This window comes from Athene noctua, chromosome 1 (assembly GCF_965140245.1).
Source record: "Athene noctua chromosome 1, bAthNoc1.hap1.1, whole genome shotgun sequence".
Lineage (NCBI taxonomy): Eukaryota > Metazoa > Chordata > Aves > Strigiformes > Strigidae > Athene > Athene noctua.
The window spans coordinates 249545937-249569150 of record NC_134037.1 but is presented as its reverse complement, the minus strand read 5'-3'; the positions used below and the strand labels follow the sequence as shown (position 1 = coordinate 249569150).

At 34.1% G+C, this 23214-nt stretch overlaps 1 protein-coding gene across 2 annotated transcripts in view; it reads left to right on the top strand.

Moving 5' to 3' along the window:
• DYNC2H1 (dynein cytoplasmic 2 heavy chain 1) overlaps positions 1–23214 on the top strand; it is a 182683-nt gene that overhangs the window by 56569 nt on the left and 102900 nt on the right. The window contains exons 53-68 of one of the 2 annotated variants that reach the window (XM_074916437.1): positions 496–577; positions 1851–2005; positions 3022–3159; positions 5531–5644; positions 6861–7021; positions 7186–7309; positions 8058–8179; positions 8872–8958; positions 10276–10402; positions 12113–12254; positions 12776–12901; positions 15943–15947; positions 16617–16715; positions 17913–18036; positions 20785–20948; positions 22217–22336. In XM_074916437.1, the coding sequence (XP_074772538.1) occupies positions 496–577; positions 1851–2005; positions 3022–3159; positions 5531–5644; positions 6861–7021; positions 7186–7309; positions 8058–8179; positions 8872–8958; positions 10276–10402; positions 12113–12254; positions 12776–12901; positions 15943–15947; positions 16617–16715; positions 17913–18036; positions 20785–20948; positions 22217–22336 (1890 nt within the window). The remainder of the gene's footprint in view (positions 1–495; positions 578–1850; positions 2006–3021; positions 3160–5530; positions 5645–6860; positions 7022–7185; positions 7310–8057; positions 8180–8871; positions 8959–10275; positions 10403–12112; positions 12255–12775; positions 12902–15942; positions 15948–16616; positions 16716–17912; positions 18037–20784; positions 20949–22216; positions 22337–23214) is intronic. The other variant, XM_074916428.1, reaches the window with a different exon arrangement.

The following is a 23214-nucleotide window of genomic DNA, read 5'->3' as shown; positions in this document are numbered from 1 at the left end:
TTTAGTTGTATGCCTGAACCTTTGAATATACTTCGTTTATTTTTACCATTGTGCCTTGTATACTTGATAATGTATGAAGGTAAGCCCGCTCTTAGACCATGAAAAAGACTTCAAAGACTTAGACTTAGGCATTGCTTAATTCTGGTGTTGTATACGCAACAGCTGTATTTAAGACTGTCAGATTTCCTGTTGAGTTGTATATCTTTTTACATCTTTGACATTTGTGCTATTATAAGAGTCCTCTGAGAATTAGTTGCTCTTTCTTAGAGCTAACAAAAACTCCTCTGCTTGAGCGAACAGAAAGTTATCGGTAACAGGAAAAGGCAGAATTGATCTCTTTAATGCTATAGATATTCTGTAAATATTCTGAATAAAGCTATCATATTCAGTCTTTTCAAATGAGAAACTAGACTGAAGGTTTGGGGTTTTTTTAAATTTTAATTCAAAATTTCATTGTTCGTAATTTTCATACAAAAAATCATGTTCATTTTTTAGATACCTGAAATGCTTCTGTATGATTCAGACGAACAAGAAAAGACAGGAAAAGCACATAAGGAACTTAAGAAAAAACATTCAGGTAATATTTAAATGGACCCACTAGTTATTATTAATTATTATTAAACACTTATTTAGTCCTGTGTTAGACACAGATAATAGCATAGATACTTTGAGTATGTTTTTGCCAGCACATTCCCGGACTTCGATATTGTTCACATGGCAGGCACTTTGTGTAAGGGAACATTAGTCTGGAACATACATCCTGACTGATCAAACCCAGTCTCTTCTGTCATGAGCAAACACTGTGTATGTTGAATTTTATAAACTGATTAAGCTGCATCTTGTTTTCTTTTCTTCTGTGTCTTCCTTCTATGTGGATGTTATTTCCAACCTCAAAATTAGATACTTTGAGTTTTTCAGTCTATATGTTTTTATTATTCTTGTCCTAGACCTGCTCATTTTACTTTAATAATTCTTTATCTGTAATAACTAATTTCTTGTAATGCCCTTTTTTCAAAATAATTTGTTTTTATACTAAAAATTCAAATTTAACCATTTTAAAAATAGGATGTCAAACATAATCTAGGAGACCAGTGCCAGCACTCATTTGCATAATACCATTTTTAGCCACTTTTTATAAAGCATTAGTAGCACTTAGAAGTCATGGAGACAACAGAGTATAAAATGATAAGTGGTTCACTTGGGGTTTTCTATTGCTTTTTAATAGTCATTCCAGCCTATCAGAATAATGGCCAAATTTAGGATTTAGTGTTCATGCTACCATCCATCTTTGTTCTTAATCATGGTACTTAATCTATGCTTCAGTACTTATTAAAGGCGTTCTTTTATATATAGATAATGTCTTAGCATTTTTTTCTTCTGTAGGGTAATACTATTTATTTTACAGTATCTTTGGGCTTCTTTTGAGAAACTGTTCAACAAACTGAAGAATCTGTAGTGTCAGAAAAATCTTTTAGTCTACTTGTCATCAGAGACAAGGGAGAAGACAAAAACTGTCCAAGTATTTTCAAATTAAATTTCTGTGGAAATAAAATTTCTTTATGATTAGTCCCCAGGAATCTGCAATTATTTTTGCCTTCTTTTGCAACATCAATAAATTATTTTGCAGTTTTGAAACAATTTCAATGTGATTCTTTCGGAGGAATATGTATTTCAAAGGTACTTACATGTTGTTTCTCTGAGAATACATTGAAAAAAGTCTATTATTTGTGATATTTTGAAAGTCTTTAATTCATATCTCAAAAAATGTATTCTGTTGCTCTTCCTTAGTTATTTTATAGTGAGATAAGAATGAGTATATTATTATCTGTGTAACAAATTATGTTATACAGGTGATTCTGATTTTCTGAAGTCATTTCTGGCAATCCATGAATCATGTAAAATATATGGAGCAACACCTAGTAGGTATATGACGTTCCTTCATGTATACAGCACCATCAATAACAGTAAAAGAAGAGAGCTAGTAAAAAGGCAGAACCACTTGCAGGTATGTATTTAAAACATTTTAAACATGTGACTTCTCAAAATACTTTTACATTTTGAAATGCCTTGTGTATTGATGGGCTATAGCTGATAACATGGTTGTGTGAGGCGTTCTCTGCTGGCACATGCTTGTGCTGTAGTTTCAGGAGAGGAATAGTATGAATCTTAATGCATGTCTCTGTTCAAATGCCTCAAAGAGTGAAGAGTGGTTTCTTGCTTTTGTTGATATTTTTCCTCAAGTATATGTCAGACAGGATATGTTTTCTTGGAAGAGTAAAAAGTACTTGAAAGCACTTTAAATTTTTTCACCCATATGTACTGAAATTGTGTTGCAAACAACCCATCATCTTTCCACCAATTTAAGTCCTGCCTCTGCTTGTATAATTTTCCCCATGTAGCTCCATATTCTATCCTTTACTTTATATCTCTGCAGCAACTTCCTGCTCTGTATGATTCTTGCGTCTTTCTGATTCAACAAACTGTTATCTTTAACCTACTATCTGATTATCATAGAGTAAACAATTCAGAAAGTGTGAATAAAGAAAATACTTAAGTATAGTTGAGGCTTTCTTTTATATACATGTACATTCTTTAGAGAATGTACAAATATGCAGAAGTAGGATAATCTGTTTCAATTTAAATTTTGTAGATTTGCTTTTAGAGGAGATATAATTATATGGAGTTAACATCAGTTAACTGAAATGCTATTGAATTAATGAGGAGAAGATTATGTACTTGTTGCTGTTCCATTAAACATTTGTTATTTTGAGAATTATGTTTTCAGCTTTTTGAGGTAGTAATAGATCTTACAGCAACACATCTAGAAGAGTCAAATTTCATTTTGCGGTTAAATAACACTAAGAAAATGTAAATAACATTGAAAAATGTGGAACATAGATTAAAAATTTAAGAATATTACTCTATATCACTCTTAGTTTGTGCATACTGTTTGTAACTAACCTTCATTTAAATCCATTTAAAATTCATAGCTAAATAACTGCTTCTCATAAACTTTTATAGGCAGGTGTTTCAAAGCTGAATGAAGCTAAAGCCCTGGTAGATGAACTGAACAGAAAAGCTGGAGAACAAAGCATTTTACTCAAGACAAAGCAAGATGAGGCTGATGCTGCCCTTCAGGAAATTACAGTATCTATGCAGGTGTTGTATCACATCAAAAGTGAAAAAAAAAAAAAAGAGATGCTTTTCTATTTTTGGTCTCTGTAACTGCCTGTGTTTTGTGTTCTTTTCAAGGGTTACAAAACCTGATGCTTTTACAAGAATTTGCCTAAGGGAATGTATGAGCCCTGAGGCTTGAATAAAATTGCAGCAGGACAGAGTATTATATAATTTAAATCATATTTGAACTGATAGAGTAGGAAGAGGTCAGTGCAAGTTTGCACCTGAATAGTGTTCACTGCTGTAGTTTAGTCTGAAATCTTTCCTAGAACTTCATAAATCCAGACTGATCCATTTTATAATGTTTGTTACAGACAGGAACTTTAAACAAAATACGGATGAGTAGCACGATTTTAAGTAACAAATACCAGGAATTAAATTTGTGAACTATTAGAAAGTATGTATTTCATGAGGTCTGATCCTCTGAAGTTAACTTCAAAAAAAGTTAAATAATATTTCTGTGTTCATCACTCCTTGAATTTTTATTCTTCAGCTCAGAGGTGGACCTTCTGTTCTCGGAGGAGGTAATTTTCTTTGGTAGTGTGTTCTCAGTTAAGTAAAATAACTGTGCAGAAAATAGATCTCTACATTGATGCTTCCAGAAATCATAAATATAGGATAAGCCATAATGAATCTGCTGTCACATCACTGATTATTTTGTCACTGGTTTAGTCTGATCTGTTTGAAACAAACTTAAATAAAGAAGCTCAGTGACAAAAACATTTTCCGTATGCAGTAAAGTAGACGCCTGCTCTTTCAAACAATTTGGTTCACAGTGCTTTAATGGTGCATTACTTCATATTTTCATAAATCTTCTTCTGTTGGCAATTAATACTTTCAGGCTCTGCCTTCTGTACATGAGTTGGAATAATGATGGTTGTCTTGGTCTGTTCAATACTGGCCTCAAGGAATTTATGACACCATTTTCCTGGATTTCTATTTGAAATCTGTCTGCTGTTGTCCAGTAGAGGTACAGGTTGTGTGAGTAGTGCATATTAAATTGTAGGACAAAATCAAAGAATAATCCAAAAGCAGTGAAACATGATGGGCATGCTGACATCAGAAGAATTAAGGTGGAATTCTGATTATTTAAATTAGCATAAATTATAGGTGCCCTCTAACATTTTAATGTCACTTCAAATGTTCTAGTTTATGTAAGAGACAGGGCTCTAATACATAACAGTCTCTTTTAATCTTCTTTCAGCACAAGGCTTTTGACCTACAACTGAATTTTAAGGATTTGTTATTCACAGCTAGCATTCAGTGCATGTACATTTGCATGAAATGTCTAATCTAGTTTTATGTAGCTAATGTTTTATGGATTTGAATATAATCTGCAATGATGTGCTGGTCTATAGCTTGGGTGAAGTGCTCAGAAAGATTATTATTAAGTTTTCTCTGCTTATATATGTTACCTTCTGCCACAAGTTCAGCTTGCCAATTGCTGGCAGTAATAATGTGCTATATACTGGAAAAACATAAAGTCTGGGCTTTGTTGTCTTCTATCTTTTAGGTGAACTGAGCCTAGAATATTAGTCTTTTATGCATTTTATACATTTATCCTCCATTATTTATTTTGTAACTGGTATTGGTAGACCCTGACGTTTGGGGGTTTTTTTGTTAACTTCAGGATATATAAGGTCCTTTTGTTGTAGTTTTATATACTAGCTATTTATTGTTGTACTGAAGTGCTTAGGAGTCTTAGAGATGGATGATAGCTGCTGGATGGTGGGCAGAGTACAGATTCAGGAAAAAAAGAGATACAAACCCAAACAGTTTACAATATATGTATAGGACATAAGATAGGTATCCTTACAGACAGATGGGTGGAAATTTGCAAGTAAATAATGTGTTAGTATTTTTAGGCTAATGGCTGTAGTTCCAATACAACTGCTGCTTTTATGAACATTGTAGAAAAGGAGAATTTTAATGATGTCATGAAAGAAATAGAAATGTGAGCAGCTACAAAAACAACGGCAGAAAGATACTACTTTCAAATATAGTAAGAATGTTACAGAGACTGTCACTCTTATCCTTTTACAGGGGGACTGATATCTTGATAAGGAATGGAAAATCAAAGGCAAGGAGAGAAAAGATCATAATGAGCCTCAAAAATAGAAGTACAGGTCTTGTCTGTGGTAAAGAAAGGGAGACACAGTAAATGCAAAAGATGCTTATTCCATATAGTGTGGTTCCCTAGTCAACCTGTTGAGTATGAAATAGTCTCAGATATTTTATTGTAATTGGTATTGTGCAAATTATATTATAATCAAGACTAAAAGAAATAAGAGACCTAAAGCATTAAAACTGTATAAATTTGAAAAGTAAAGGTATTCTTTTTTTTTTTTTACAGAGTGCTAGTGAGCAAAAAACAGAAATGGAAAAAATAAAACAACGGATAGCAGAAGAGGCTGCAGAAATAGAAGAAAGAAAAAGAAAAATTGAAGATGAACTAAAAGAAGTTCAGGTAAGAGCTGATAAGGAAAAGTAATGTTTTGTCGTCTGATTTTATTTGACGTACTCAAGTCCTGCCATGCAGACTGGTTCTGCAAAATTTATCCCTGCATTTCTTAAATTTTGCTCTAAATTATATTGATATTACAACTTCTATGGATTAGGAAACAGTATTCTCTTTGCCAGATTTAGACTGTCATTTTGACATATGTGTTCCGTTAGATCTTAATTACAGAAAGAATTTTCAGTAATCTTACCTCCAGTTTCCATTCTATGCTGCCAAGGTGTACAGCTGAGTTCTAGAGATTTTATGGGGTGTTTTTCAGTTACTAATATCTCATATAGACAAATTACATTACTTTGCCTTGGTAAAGCGGGTAATATCATAGGGCTTGGTACTATCAGCTGAACGGAAGATAATTTCCAGTTATTACTAAATTCTGAAAATGATATATCCTAATGGCGCTATAACTGCTTGTTCAGGAGACCTTTCAGATGTTAAGGATCAGGGTTTTTTGGGAGGTATGTATGTCCAGTCATTGCTTTTAGTCTTTATTTTTCATCCCATCCATTTTAAAATTGTACTAAAAAATAAGGGAAAAGTACAGCAACTTTTTTTTTTTCTTTTAATATCATAGGTGCCAAGGAATTATATTCTTGTGTTGAAAGTGACATAGAATGACAGGATTAGGGTAAATTCCTTTCTGTGGTGTTTGATAAATATGAAGGATGTGCAGATCTTTAACTTTCTGGTTTTCTTATCACTTTGTTGCTTTGTTGAAAAGGACAAAGGCTGTCTGGTTTTGACTACTGAAAATAGAAAGCTTTTGTGACCTGTACTATATATATTTACAATGATAACCTCAGGCAAGCCTATAAATATTAATTGGCATCATTATTAAAACATACCTGTATCACAATGAACTTTTAAACGATGAAAAGGCAAACAAACGTGACTGATAGTAATATTTATATAATGTTTATGAAGTACAGTGCTGAATAAAAATTTAGGGAAATTCAGGATTATAGTATGCTGGTTTACATGGAAATATATTTACTAATAAACACATGGTAATTTTTTAATAACTTGTGCACATGAATATGCATCAATTGCAGTTGGTTAGGTAATAAAATATGTAAAAGACTAAGAAATTTTATGAAAAATGAAATGGCAAATGTTCAATTTCTTGTATTCTCATCTCTTTTTTAATGTGTTTTTATGTTTTAAGCCACTGGTTAATGAAGCTAAATTAGCCGTTGGAAATATAAAGCCAGAGTCTTTATCAGAAATCCGGTCACTACGGATGCCCCCTGACATAATCAGAGACATACTAGAAGGAGTTTTACGACTGATGGGAATTTTTGATACATCATGGGTGAGCATGAAGAGGTGAGGATTTTATTTAAGCTTTAAACTTAAACAGTAATATACAACATTAAATACTTTCTATTATATTCAGGTATAATGTGTGTACAGAATTCTTTGGTTTCATATGGAAATAACCTCTTTAACATTTGTTTCTTCTTTACTTAGTTATTTAATTCTTTTTACAGTTTCTTGGCCAAAAGAGGTGTGAGGGAGGACATAGCAACATTTGATGCCCGTAATATTCCAAAAGAAATACGGGAAAGTGTTGAAGAACTTCTTTCTAAAAACAGAACATCTTTTGATCCAAAGGTAATTCTGATTGCATTACATAAAATGAAAAGAAGACAAAAAGAAAAAAAAGACATTATTGCCTGATTTGCCACCATAAGTTTTGGAATGAACTTAGAGAAAAAGTAATTCTGCTTACAGAATTTGGCAGTATATAGACACGAAAGTATAGCAGGGATTTCTCTGTTGCGTGCTGCTTCTAACAGAGAATTTTGTTGGTGACTGAGGAGAGGTGGGATGAGGTCATTACAAATTCAAGTTATCAGAGGTTTTTGTCATGGGTACAAGTTAGAACTCAGATGAAGGAATTGGATCCAACTCCTGGCCTCTTTGTAGCAGTAAATGTCTTAACAGTACACTCAATTAAAAAAAGGACGACTAATGATGCTTAAATGTATGGGTACTCTTTGAGAATTGATTTGGCAGTAGCTATAAAAAGGAATTCTAAAATACTAGTTCCTTATTTTTAAAGTAAAGTTGTAGTTCCGTGAGAAGGAACACACTGCACACTGATAAATTATGCATTAATTTAAAACTTGTTAACTTTAGTGAAGCTTTGTATTTGTAAAGATACCCATCATTTTTTTTTACACAGGTTGATCGCCTACAATATAATCTGTTGGTAACAATTTAAAAGATTTGTTCAGTAGAGAAGTTGGCTAATTGGCATATTTAATTTAATAACTCATAAATTTGTTGCAGTTATTTATCCTGTATTTATGTCACCTCCATTATACTTCAAGGACTTCCTTGTAACTTATTTTTTCAGAATGCTAAACGAGCCAGTGCTGCAGCTGCTCCATTAGCAGCTTGGGTGAATGCCAATGTCCAGTATTCCCATGTTCTGGAACGAATTCAGCCTTTGGAAAAAGAAAAGGCTGGCTTGGAAGCGTAAGTTAGACGCTGTTGCAAAATAAATGTTCTTAATTCCAATGGTGATAGATAAAGCTAAAGCCACCAAGGAGGAATTGACATTTATCAAAACCAAAAGATATAAGAAAATATACCTCACCTGTAAGTAATAAAACGTTCATGCCGAGACAGAAAAAGTAAGTATACGATATTTTGTTTTTTCTGAAAGCTATACCTGGATATTTTTTTTGCCAATCATAAGTTACCTGTCTCAGCTGAAATGTGTCTGGGAGAAATGAACATCACAGATATGCTTAAAATGTACTCTGTCAGTGAAAACCATGCTATTTTATGAGATGTTGTAGTTCCTCTTTTTTCAGTGATGTACCAAGCATAATTAGTTTCTCAGGATCAAAAAGATATTATGCCATAGTCTTATTACCATCCATAACCTGAGGAATCTGTACTGATTGTTTTGCCAGGTCTTAAAATTGTGTATTGGAAGAATTTGTTCTGATCTTTAACAATACATTTGAATGTTGTTTAGTTGCCATTTTTAAAGCTATGTGTTGAGAAGTAGTCAAAACTTTTACATGTGAAAATAGGTTTTTGTTAATATAAATCACAAGAAAGAACTGTCTCTGAAATATTTCTATGTAAATTACTTTCCGGTTACATTTACTCTTTTCCTTTGGTTCCATAGTTTTAAAATAAATGTTACATTTTTGTAGTAATCTCAAGAAAACTGAAGACAGAAAACAGAAGTTAGAAGATCTTCTGAACTCTGTTGGTCAAAAAGTATCGGAACTGAAAGATAAGTAAGTTGGGTTTGTTTATTTCAAGATGTAAATGAAAACGTTGATGATTTTATGGTATGAAAAATTTATCTAACCAAATGTAACTCTCTACTCTGCAGGATATTACATCAGAAGTAGCGATAATTAGGCTACCTATATACTCAGTGGACATAAATAAATACTGTTAGAATATACAGTTCATCTCACTGATCAGATGAAATGCTTCTTAAAAGTACCTGATTCATACTATTGAGTTGGAAGCTTTCAGTGTATAGACATGGTAGATGTCAAAGATAAGCAGTATGTCTCTCACCTTTTAAATCTAAGAAAACTTTAATGTCTCCTTGGGACTTTAGTAACATTCCTATACAAGATTTCTACTGATCACAATTTGAATAGAGGATAACCTACTTTTCTTACAGTTAGCTAGTTAGCGATCTTCTTTTTTCTTAGCATCTAATCAAGTCCATGACTCACAGTGTCATAAAAATTGCTGTGGTGAACCTTTATACTTTCTGTAAATTCAGTTTATTACAAGTCTTTTAGATCAATGTTTCTATTATGTAGTTAATATAGGAGGTACTTTACAACATTTACAACTGACATAAGTGCATATTACTAAAAGTCATCTTTTGTAGTCTGCAAAAAAGATAATAATTGGAGAATTCTTCTTGACATTCAGCTATAAAGTGATGTCTTACATTAACTAGATACTATATACTGTATGTTATAATTAAACATATTACTTTAAAAAGTTGGATTATTAAATGAATTATGTGATTAAATATTAATTAAGCTCATTATATATTAAACATTACAAAATAATACCTAGACCTTGCCTGTTATTTGGAGTATGTTCTTACTTCATAGTAATTTACAAAATAGAATACAGTGGCTTGAACTGGGATCATCTGTGTGAAGTAGCACTGAAGCTTGCAAAGGTTTCATAGATGAAATTTACCAAAAAGTCACAAATGTATCATATGGCATTGAGCCTGCTCTTGTCCTTACTAGGCGCAGAACAGAACTTAATACAATCACTAAAATCAAGTCAGGCTGTTTAAGTAGAAGAAGGAATAATTTTCAGACATTATATTCTAAATTGCAAGTGTATTTTTAAATCTCGCCTGTGCATCTATTTAAATTTTGTTAGTTAAAAGTCTAACAAGCTCATCTGCCAGTTGGAAGAAGAGATATAGAGAAGAATTGTAGTTGTGTTCTTCATGAATAATAAGGGAGGAATTAATTACAAATTCAGTCAGTTAAACTGCCTTGAAAATAACTGTCTGTAACTTTAGTAGTTCATGATAGCAATTGCAAACAGTAGTTGTTTTACAGGTTCCAGAGTAGAACAACAGAAGCAGCAAAACTTGAAGCAGAACTAAGTAAAGCTCAGAAAACATTGAAAGCTGCAGAGGTACTGATAAATCAACTTGATAGGGAGCACAAAAGATGGAGCACCCAGGTTTGTGAAGATTTTCATAAATACATCTTAGAGCTGATAATTTGAAAATACAGTTTTTGCACTGTTTGGAGAATGTGAGTTATTGCGAATTTGCATGTCTCATTTATTGTTTTCTCATTAGAAATAAAAGCTTTTCTTCCTTCTGAAACTAAACTTCCTTTTACTTCACTGTGCAAGTTACCTTACCTATTCACATAGCTACAGAATATATGAAAAAGCCCTTGATATTTAATATAAAACATACAATGTTCTTTGATGTTTTTCTATCACAATAATAATGTAATTGTTATGATGACATCAGTGATTGGACCCTCCAAGTTGAGATGCAACCAAAAGAGAATGATTTTGGGAAAGCATTGAACAATTACAGTCTTAAAACATATCTCCTTTATGTCATCAATGTTGAAAATACAAATGTAGACCCACCCAAAATGTTGGGTTGCTTTTGAAGTCTTCACTTATATGTTTGAATCTTTCCTGCTTCTAAAGGTGGAAAAATGAACATACTTTATTTGCTCAAATGATATATTTGGGACAAACTGGCAAACCTTTGGATACACAGGCGCTTCTTCAGTCTGAAACAGAAAGGAAAATTTCAAGGTGTATACAAGCTGAAAATATCTGTCACCTCTAGAATGCAATACCAAATTTCCTTGGCTATCTAACATGGAAAAAATCTCCTTGCTGAGAGATATGGCCCTGTCTCTCCATTGACACTGGAAAAAGTCTAAACAATTAGACTAAATGCCTGCATTTTGAAGAACCAAAGTTAGGGTTAGATGAATCCTTGTAGGTTGACCAGCATAGTGGAAGATTTTCCTCTGAAACTAGCTTTACAGCTATTCCATCTGCTATAGTAAGATTCGGTATATTTGAATCCCAGAGTTTAAACATTTCTAAAAGTGATTCCTCACAGTTTTTCACGCTGCTGCATTATCCCTGTCTTTAGAAAGATCAACCTACCAATGGCATGCTGTAGACCAAACTGGCAGATATATTAGTCAGGAACTCATCCAGTATTGAGGACGGTGAAAAAGCAGTATTCATCTTCCTTTAAAGTCAAGATAAAGTAATAAAAAGTTGCATTTTTTGTTTCTGTATCAGCTTTTTTTTTTTTCTAATGTCAGTTTGATTAAAGTAAAAAAGTGAAAGTACTTTCAAACCAATTATGGCAGTCTTATTTTGTTTTGGTACACTGTATTTTTCTCCAAAATACTGGAACATTTCAAAGCAGAGGTGTAATACAGACAAATTATTTGTAGATAAATGTATTTTATCATGTAAGGCTGCAGTGAATCACATTTTTAAGCATAATAGATACATATAGTATTTAGTATCTGTATACATATTTTAAGTGGTAGTTACTAGCTAGCTGTGACTAGGATCACATATTTCTTATTTTTCTTTCTATAATACTATTTACCCAGTTGCTTACAAGTGACAAGGTGAACTGCTTATCATATTCATAGCCAGTTGCTAAATTCTCAGAAACATCTGTTCACACTCTAGCCCAGGGCTTTTCCCATACTTTCATGTGTATGTGGCTGTGGGCTAGCTCAGTATAGATACCTGAAATGCAAGGAGAGAGACTGTCTCAAATGTATTCTCAATGGTAGGCAAATATAGTTCCCACTCTTTCGTTACTGGTGAGAAATAATGACATAGTTTTTGTTTGCAATAAACCTAGACATTCTGTACTTTTTTTTAAAGGTGTTAGAGATAACAGATGAACTGGCAACATTGCCTAAAAGAGCTCAGTTAGCAGCTGCATTTATTACCTATCTTTCTGCTGCTCCTGAGGATCAGAGGAAAACCAGCTTGCAAGAGTGGACCAAATCAGCAGGCCTTGAAAGTAAGTGTGTGTGAGTAAGTAATTAGTCTTGATTGAGGAAGTGGGAAATGCCAGTTAGTTCTAATGAAAAGTCTCAATTGTCTTGTGTTCAAAAATGTAAAACGACAACATTTTCTTACTCAATAAGTACTTGTATAAACAGACAGACTATTTCTTAGGATTATTCTATTAATTATTAAGATTATAAACATTTATAAATTCTTAAGATTTAGCTTCATACTCCTTGCTTAAAAAGTTTACATGAATGAATGTATTCACATTAACTGTTGTAAATTTGTCAGTGCATTCCAAATGCTTCTGCTTTTTCAGTAATTATTTTTATCTATGTGTGTTAATAACACCATTAAATATTTTTATAACATCATCTAGTTAATAAGTTCAAGCAATAAAATAAGAAATTTAAGGGAAATATACAGAGATGTACTGTGTTAGACAGGCTCCAGTGTATATAGAGTGGTAAATGCTTAAAAATTATGCAGACTACAAGTACTAGCACAAATTTGCGCTCTTTCATTTATCAGAGTTCGATTTACGGCGGTTCCTGTGTACAGAAAGTGAGGAGTTAGTTTGGAAAAGTGAAGGTTTACCTTCAGATGACCTTTCCATAGAAAATGCTCTTGTCATCTTGCAGGTAAATTTGTTTTTTTGTCTTGTCTTGGAACTATTTAAATTTCTACAAATGTCAGTAACGTCATCTTTCTGGAATTTTGAACCATTACATTTGTGTTATTAGCACCACAGAACATGCAGACAAACAAATACTTATGTAACTCTGGGTATTCTGTAGCAAAAGAGATAAAAACCAGTTAAAGAAAATACATGTTTGGGGTTTTTTTGTTTTACAATTTTCTTCAAGATGTTGTTGCGGATGAAAAAATTAACACGATAATGATTTAGCAGCGAATCAAGATTTATTATTGACTAGCAGCACTTAATCATTAACCAATTTAAAGATTTACAAAATAGATCAGTAAAATGTGTTATAATTAAAATAGCAACTTAACTACATATTCGAAGTTGACAAGATTCACACCAACTTAGTATACAGTACCTTAAATCAACACGTCTATATATGTGCCTTCACAAATGCAAGATGTACAAACACAGAGACAGACAAAAGTATTTGGATCCTGTGGTATAAGTATGTACCCACACTCATGAAAATAACTGTATACCCAAACACACCGGTAAGCAGAGAGAGAGTGGGTGAAAGAGAAGCTACCTCAAAATTAAAATTTCCCTCCTCTGGAGTTTAGAATAAACACTCACAATGCATTGGCATTCCTCAACAGGTGATAACTGAGACTCGAGCGGGTTGACTTTGCCCTGGCCTCCCATGGGCTCTAACGGCGGATGGTATCTTAAGGACTTTGGTACCTGAGAGGCATCCCAGCTCAGGGGCGATGCTCGTCATAGCCCACTGTCAAAGGGTCTCATGGAGTCGCTGTTTACAGTGTCCAAGATAATTTGCTTTTGTCAGTTACTTTTCACTCCAGCCCAGCTCAAACAATGAAGTGTTCTGGTGCCTTCCACCAGTTGCACAAGAACTTGATGGATGTGCAATTCTGTTAATTGTTCTCAATTGATTTTTGTCGGGTACTTTCCAATCGGGCCCAGCTCGAATAATGTCCCAGGAAGGGGGTTGGAATCACACCAAACACAGATCAGTCCAGCAAGACAGGAACAGGGGAGGATCTGCACCATCACAGATGTGGAACAGACAAAACCTTTTATCAGTCACAGAATCACACAGAATTGTCTAGGTTGAAAAAGACCTTGAAGATCATCCAGTCCAACCGTTAACCTAATGTTGACAGTTTCCAACTACTCCAGATCCCTCAGTACTATGTCGACCCAACTATTAAACACCTCCAGGGATGGGGACTCCACCACCTCCCTGGGCAGCCCATTCCAACACCTAACAACCCCTTCTGGAAAGAAATGCTTCCTAATACCTAATATGGATTCAGACTTGAAGTGTGAATAATCATTAACACCAATACAATCAGTGGAAGATTATGTTCCATATATGTTCACTTTGACATATTATTTCTAATACTTTTTATCTCAGAAAAAGGAAAAGGCTATATGCAGGTACCTTTCAAAACATCTAGATTTTAAACTCTCAGATTTCATCAGATTAGCTCTGCAAATCAGGATACAATTAAGGCTAGTAGCTAATACTCCTTGAGAAAAGAATGATAATATGCTTATAATAATGATTTAGGTTTATTGTACAGTTATATGTAGATACATAATATATAAATATACATATGGAATTGCACAATTCCATACATAATACTGTAGTTAGAATGTAGTAATTTTTTAGATCTGCTACAAAGTAAAGATTTAATGCCATGAGGAGAATCTGCATTTGCCACAGATATTTTGCTAGAATGATTGATGATTCTCTCAAATCAGTTACAGCCTTTTCTTGAATTAAAATTTATCTTGCTTTGTTATCTTGATATTAGATTTAGTTATTCCTTTCTCAGTTTGATTAAAAAGCTCCTCAATAAATGCCATTTTGTGCTATTAAAGCTACTTATATGCTATAATCAAATTTTATTTTCATCTTTTTGCTTAGTTGAGTAGATTGAGCTCTTAAAAATCTCACTGCATGAAGCTTTTTCAAGCCCTCCCTCAGCTCCAATAATTTTCTTTGTGTACAGTTTTTTCAGGATCCTTTTAAAACTGGAATCAGACATGGTATTTTACCAATGTCATCTGCAGTACAGTTTTCAAATTTTTCTCCTTCTCATCTTTTGATGCTTGGATATTGTCCTTGTTTCGCTGTCTTTCAGTTTGAGATCTGTGTAGTTACTCAGTTTGGAATAGTAGGAATCAGAATGTAAAAAAAACCCCAAACCCTGAAAATATTCTTCTAGGAGACTGAACTAGAGAATTGCTGAAAATACATGTTTAAACCCAGCAAGTTTACCGATGACACAAAACTGGGAGGAATGGCTGATAAACCAGTGTCAAGCTACTGCCCAGAGGGTCCTCGACAGGCTGGAGAAATGGGCTGACAGGAGCCTCATGAAGTTCATCAAGGGGAATTGCAAAGCCCTTCCCCTGGGAAAGAACAACCTCATGTACGAACATGTGCTGGAGGCCACCCGGCTGCAAAGCAGCTTTGCAGAAAACAACCTGGGAGTCCTGGTGAACACCAGGTTGTATATGGGTCCTTGCTGAAAAGAAAGCTAATAATATCCTGGGCTTCTTTAAAGTATTGGCAGCAGGTCAAGGTGGGTGATCCTTCCACTCTGCTCAGCACTGGTGAGGTCACACATGGAGTGATGTGGCCAGTTCTGCGCTCCTCAGTACAAGAGAGACATGGATGTACTGCAGAGAGTCCAGTGAAAAGCCACAAAGATGATGAAGGGTCTAGGGCATCTCTCCTATGAGGAGAGGCTGAGAGAGCTGGGACTGTTCAGCCTGGAGAAGGGAAGGCTCAGGGGGATCTTATCAATGTCTGTAAATATCTGAAGGGAGGATGTAAAGAGGATGGAGCCAGGCTGTTTTCAGTGGTGCTCAGTGACAGGACCAGAGGCAATGGGCACAAACTGAAATACAGGAGGCTCTGTCTGAACATCAAGAAACACTTTTTTACTGCGAGGATGACCAAGCACTGGCACAGGTTGCCCAGGGAAGTGGTGGAGTCTCCATCCTTGGAGATACTCAAAAGCCTGGGTCCTGGGCCATCAGCTATAAGTGGCCCTGCTCAAGCAGGGGTTTCGACAGGATGACCAGAGGTCCCTTCCAATCTCAACCATTATGTGATTCTGTGAAATCTTAAATGCACTTATCAACTGTGAATAGGTCTCTCTTCACTTGCCCCACGTACTCTCATCTCTGTGATTACTCTGTATTGTGACCATTCTCTAAATTCTGAGCACTTTCATAATTAGTTTATCAGTGGCAAGTCTCAACATCTAGAAAGCAATGTGTATTGCATAACATACCTTTATATAATACAGTAAAATAGTAAAGCTTTGCACAGGGAAGCACACATTAATTAAGGTTTCATTAAAATGAAAACCTTCTGTCTTGTCAGTATACATGTTACTAGGCAATATCACCAAAACATTCTACATTGTAGTGTTTGTAAGTCTGAGATCTGGATTTGTTTGTGATTGTAAGTAAGAAATAAAATAAAAGCCATAAAACTTCTGTTAATGAAAAATATTTTAAAATGACTATACCATTAGTTTGGGGAAATAAAAAAAGAACTCCATTCAATTTTATTCTTAAACAAAATATATTTCAGTAAATATATATATATATATTTTATATATATATATTATATATATTATATGTATATATTATATATATATAATTATTATTTTTTTTTTTCCCTAGAGTAAGGTTTGCCCATTTTTGATAGACCCTTCTTTCCGGGCTACTGAATGGTTGAAGACACATTTGAAGGAATCACGTTTGGAAGTTATTAACCAACAGGTACAGTATATACTCCTGGTCTTACAATGTTGTTCTGCTTGATCTCACTCTATTCCAGACTTTAGAGAGGAGTTCTTAAAGGATAGCAGCAGAAGTGAGTTTATATTCCAAGAAGCATATAATTTCTCACAGAGTTCTAGGTTACAATGTTTCTTACATGGCACTGAAAAATTGTTACTCAGGGAGGAGATCAGCGTATTTAAAATTGGAGAGTCAACATCTGGTATTACTTACATAAGTTTGCCCTCTCCAAGAATATCAGTATTTCATGCTGAGAGGGAAACAGTAAAAGATTTGTAAACAGAGAGGTCTTTTGTATTCTTGGTTGAAGTTCACTGGATTTCAGGTGCATGTATACACTCCTTCCCTATGATTTTTGTGTTGTATTATCTACATTGCAAATAGTAGGTTGGATTTCAGTCTGAGATTAAGGTACTGAAGTTTAATTGTCTACATGTCATTGTTTACAGGGGTGGCAAGGCTTGTCTCATTTGCACACACATAGCAGGCACCTAGTGGCATTCGTAAGTCACTTACTGAACCCCACCTAGCCTTAAGATACCGTTTCAACAGAATGTAGGTCTTCCACAGATCCCTGACAGCTCTGTGCAGGCATTTTGGATACTCTCTGATGGTACTAGATCCATATCTTTGGGTAATGGAATGCATCGCCTGCTAGCTGATTTTCTTGATTACCTTGTAGGCTCTGTTTTCTGCATTGCCTGGGATCTCCATTGACTGTAATGGAATCTTAAACACCACGTGCATATTTAGACACCTACATGCAAAAGACTGCATTTAGATATCTTAGTATTAGTGTGAAACTTGTCCTTAGGTCTTGGTTCAATTCTGAGACATATAGCTACCCAATAACATTTGAAATGTGTTAACTAGCCAGGACATCCAGGTGCCCCTGGCAGATACCACACAAGACCTATGGTAGATCTCCTCTTTCTGGTGCAGCACTTGGAGAGCTGGACATGTTACATACATTGCCTGTATATCAGTAGGTGAATAGATCAAATATTTAAACACTTGTGGCTAAACCCTAAAATATCATATGATGCTTGTAATAGCATTTTTCAGCTATACTACTGATTTTTAGATTTGACTCCTCTATAATGCCTTCTTGTTCATTCTGAAGTGTTAATATTTCAAGAAAACATGAATCAAAATAATTTATTTTTATTTGCCCAGGACACCAACTTCTTAACTGCTCTTGAGTTGGCAGTGAGATTTGGGAAAACACTTATTGTACAGGAGGTAGATGGAGTGGAGCCTGTACTTTACCCATTGCTAAGAAAAGATCTTGTTGCTCAAGGTAAGTGACCATCTTTACAAATGCTCATTCGAAGTTTTGTAGATTAGATCTAGATACATCATTTAAAACGATTTTTCTGCAAACATGAGTATTGTGTAAATTTTTCCTCTTTAACATTAACCTGCTGCTAACACTTCAGTGCATGAAATAGATTGGAGTTATGTTCTTGTTTAGTAAGTGGAAAAATATTTAAAAATATTTAAAGATTTTTTGACTGGAATTAGAATAAAGTGTTTTTATCAACTCTTCACAATTTAAATTTTAAGTTAATTTCTAGTGGTAACTTCAAACACATAGTTTCACTTAGGAACTTGGGCCTTAAATAGACCAGAAATTACACAACTGCTTGTGCAGTTAGAAGTCAGAGTTTTAGAATGTTGGTGTTGCTGTTTGGCTTTCATTTATCTGAAACTAAAGGTGGCACACAGGTCTGTCCCTGATGTGACTTTGTAATGGGGGATGTCATAGAGATCAGCAAAATGGTGGAATTCATGGAAGGAGTCTCCCTAGCTGATGCAATGAAAGGAAAAAAACCCACATTTACAATATGTAATTTGGAGAGATAATGAACACTGTATATAAATGATTTGAATTTAGTTGCTTTTAAAAAGTGGGTTAAAAAAATGCAACAATATATGTTTTACTTTCTAAATTATTGTAATTAAAGTATATTTACATTATCCTTAGTAATTATATTTCTACCTCAAGTGTTAATTCTTCAGCACATGCCACAGTCTTTGCATGTAATTTACAGTATGAGCTTTGGGCACTGAAAGTAGCTCACGACTCCATTTGCTGTCATGTCATACAATATTGAGATCTAATAGTGGGTAAGGTAGCTGTAATTCTTTAAATGTAAATACATGGTAAAAAAAATGCAGATGCTGTAGAGTTCTTAGATACATTTCTCTCCTATATTGTAAAGGTCTGCTTAGTAAAAAGAAAATGTTAGTTTAAATCATTCTTCCGTTACAGATGTGTTTGCTTGTTTATGCTCAGTAAAAGTTGAGAACACCACCAAAGTGATGAATTCAGGGATCTGTAGGAGGCTAGGTAGAACATCTTTACAACTTTTTTTTTTTTTTTTCATTAGCTTGTGCTGAACTTTGGAAAGCAGAAATACAATATTACAGGCAACTTAACTGATTTTACCCAAGGAATCAAATTAAGACATGAATATGTCTGCAGAACTGTGGAGAAAACAAATTAAAATATACTAGTTTATTCAGAGAAGTTGCTCATAACACTCAGGCATCATCTTTTCCATGTTAATGAGCTATGTTAATGCTAGGTCTGTGCAAGTCCAAACTAGAGTTGTTTTTTGAAAAGGGAGAATGGATCACTATTTGAGTCTTTTCAGTCACTTCACAAGAAAGAACGTCCTTTCCTTTGTCACAGTATGGCAGTGAAGGCCTGTCTGCATTATTTTGCTTGTGATGACTGTACCTCTTTTCATTACTTGGAATGAAAAGTTAAGAAAAATGTAAATATATATACTAAAATAAATTAGCCTTTGTACAGTTTCCATTTTCTGTTTGACGTTTTTACAGCATAGGGCTAAAATTTATTCTGAACCTTGGCACAGAAGCAAAATTGGTATCTGATTTTCATCTCTACCAGTGTTTTAGCAAGAGATTTATACTTAGAGCATTTATGATCTGCTCCTAGTGCTAAAAATAGAGAAATGCCAACTATGCCACCTCAGAAATTTCTTCGGAAAGGAAATTTCAACTTTGAAACTTTTCATCTTATAAGTCTGTTCTTCCTTCTTTTTAGTATCGGGAGGCAAAATCTTACTCTAGTCATGTGATTGTTTGTGTCTGTTACTTTCTGACCTCGCCAGAATGGAAACCTGTGGTGGAAGGAGGGTGGTCAGAGGCCATACATATAGTTTCATTCTGTGACAGGCATACAGAGAAATGTTAAAATATTAGTAGTATAAGCAGAGATTGAAACCATGACAGCAGAAATTTAATTTTCTTTCATACTGTGTTTAAATTAAATGCATTTATTTAAAATAAGATAAATTTATGAGATATTTCTTAATGGAATTTTTTTTTTTTCAATCTAATGACTAGATATTCCAGCATCTTTAGTTTCATATATTTTCTCTATAACAATTATTGTAGAACATAATATTTTAATAGAATTATGATTTTACAGCAACATCAACTTTCTACAAATAAATGTGTCAGATCCAGAATGAAATCTAATGGTTTTGTATCACATTCAGAAAATGCTGAACCATCTTAGCTGATATCTAATTATGGCTAGTGTATTTAGATAGAGTGGTGTACCTATGTGGAAGTGTAAATGAATGTTTAAATTATGACAGGAGTCTTACACAAAAGGGGGATTCTCCAGTACACCTTCTGTGGTGTTTTGTTTCCTGTTCATTGTTTGAAGATTTCAAAGAATCATTAGTATTACTTTTACTTCAAGTATATTTTTTGCTATTTAAGCTTTTTGTACTTGGTAAGGATAATTAAACTACCCTTGTTTATTGAATATACTCACTATGTAAATTTCTTATGCTAGTGCTATGTTATTGCATTTTTTTGTCTAACAATGCAAGATAGGTTATGTTCCTTACATTTTTAAAAATTCTTTTTCTTTCCAAACAGTTTATAAATACATTTTATAAAATATATTTATAAAATTTGTCATAAAGTATTACACAAATACCACTATTTTCAAATAATTTTAAAATGTTTCAGAGTGAATATAACTTCTATTTATTATTTACAGGACCCCGTTATGCTATACAAATAGGTGAAAAAATGATAGATTATAATGAAGAGTTCCGTCTCTTTCTTTCAACAAGGAACCCAAATCCCTTCCTTCCACCTGATGCTTCTTCTATTGTTACAGAAGTAAACTTTACCACAACAGGAAGTGGCTTAAGAGGACAGGTAGGCATTTGGAGTAAAAAACAATGTATGCTTCGCTGACATCCATGGCTACATCCAGCTTCTGGATGAAACCCTGTGGTGTAGTTTGCATTAAAGATTACAGAGATATTTGCTAGCACACAACTATAAATGGTAAAATCAATGCTGAAACTAAATTTAAATTTTAAAATCTTGGTTTTATGCACTTTGGAACCAAGTAGTAAGTCCAAAAGAGAAAATGGAAACCATCTCCTTGACTTCAGTGGCAACAGATTAATTGCAAACCTTCCGTTTTCTGTTCAAGATGCATTTATGGTACCATGCAAACATTTCTGTTATTGCTCTCCAGTGTCCTAGTTAGAGAGTAATGCTAACATCAAGATACTTCGTGTATATGAAAAATGTAATGAAACAAAGAAGCTGCCTCCAAAATGTTATTAGCTTTTGTGTTTTTTTTCTATAATATTCAGGAAGCAAAATATAGCATATAGATGGAAGAGAGAAAAAGAAAAGAAAAAACACAAATTAAGGGAAGAAAAAACTCTCTTTATTTGGTATGAAACAAGTTTATCCAAACTAACAAGAAGCTTAAAATGGGATGTAAATAAGATGTTAGTAAATACAATAGAGTTCAGAATGTGAAGCACAGGTAACTGTATGGATTTCTTCCCTGCACTGGAAATAGAGAATCAACATGATACAGTGTAACCAAGTGAATTGACCTCCTCTTTAAGCGGAAATACAGAAGAAAAAAGCTTTGTTTTTTGTTTTCTCTCTTTGTGGGGAGGGGTTTGACTTTTGGTAGACTTCATGGAAAGAAATTCTCTGTCATTCTTTCCAGTTTGTGCTCTCTATCACCTTCTTCTTTTTGTATCTGATAACATTATATACAATAATGAAGACTGCCAGTCATTTAACCACAGATGTGATTGAGATTGAGGTGCAAAAGTTAAGGCCTCAGCATAAAAGAGTGTGAATTAGTGTCCTTAGTAAAGTGATCCAGTGCCTTTTGAGATGTGGTTGAGTATCTCACCTTGCACCTGCTGTTATGCACAAGATTCACAGTAGATGCTGTGTTATACTTGACATTGCAGAATATCCTGGTTATCTACATAGATTTAAAGCTGCGGCATGTCTGGTGCAACTGAATAAACTCTCAGAAGTCTACTTTCAAAAATATAGGCTGTATACTGCTATATGGTTAATGAGTATATATTATGCTATACAATTAATGAATATGTATTATGCAATATTAGAGTGTTTTTTATCCTGTTGAATAATCTTTTTAGCTTTTGGCTTTAACAATTCAACATGAAAAGCCTGATTTGGAAGAGCAGAAGACAAAACTGTTACAACAAGAAGAAGATAAGAAGATACAGTTAGCTAAGCTTGAGGAATCTCTTTTGGAGGTAAAATAACTTTGCCTCTTTTATATCTGTTAGATCAATAAGATAGTGTTCATATTGTTATGTATTTGAATGAAGATGGTGAAATTGTTGGAATAATGAGCCCTCAGAATTTTTGATTTGTGAAAATAAAAACATAATTTGCCTGGAGCTGTTGGGAGAGAAAAGTAGATAAAATATGTACATGTCATGAAACTGTAGTATTTGAATACATTAAACATTGTCAAAGTTCAGAGTATGAATAGTTGTGTTACCGTAAAAGCCAGCAGAGGAACTCTAAGACTAATTTTGGAGTTTTAGAAAGCAGGCATTCTTTATTGCAGCACTGAGCACACACAAATAGCTTCCCAAAGGTGAGCGCACCCCCATATCTTAAGTGGCAGCTAATATGCAGTGAGTTTATACATATTCATAACTTTTCCGAGAAATGAGGTACATATGCATTAGTTTTCCTGGAACTAATTACAATATCTGCATCCTAATTATGCATGTGCTTTCTTGCTGGGTGGTGCTCTCAAGGGGTCCCTGGTGGTAGTTGGTAGTCTTCCTCACTGTGTCTGCTGGTTGACCTCAGTGCTCACCCATACTCACGAAGGGTCTGTTTAGGAGGTGTTGTGCCGCTGTGTTGTGTCTTGAGCTGGTTTGTTTTAATTTGTCCCAACCTTGTTCCTGTTATATTCAAGAATAGGCCCCAACTGTCTTATTTATTACTGTCTTATCTTCAAACCCCTTTCTTCTTCACAAAAGCACCAACCTTCAGCTGAACATTCTAGAAGCTACATTGACACTGACCTACTTCGTTCTCAGTAAAAAATATTTAGCAAGACGAGGAGGAAAAAAATGTTAGCAAGAAAAGCAAGCAGTTTTGGCTTGCATTTTGT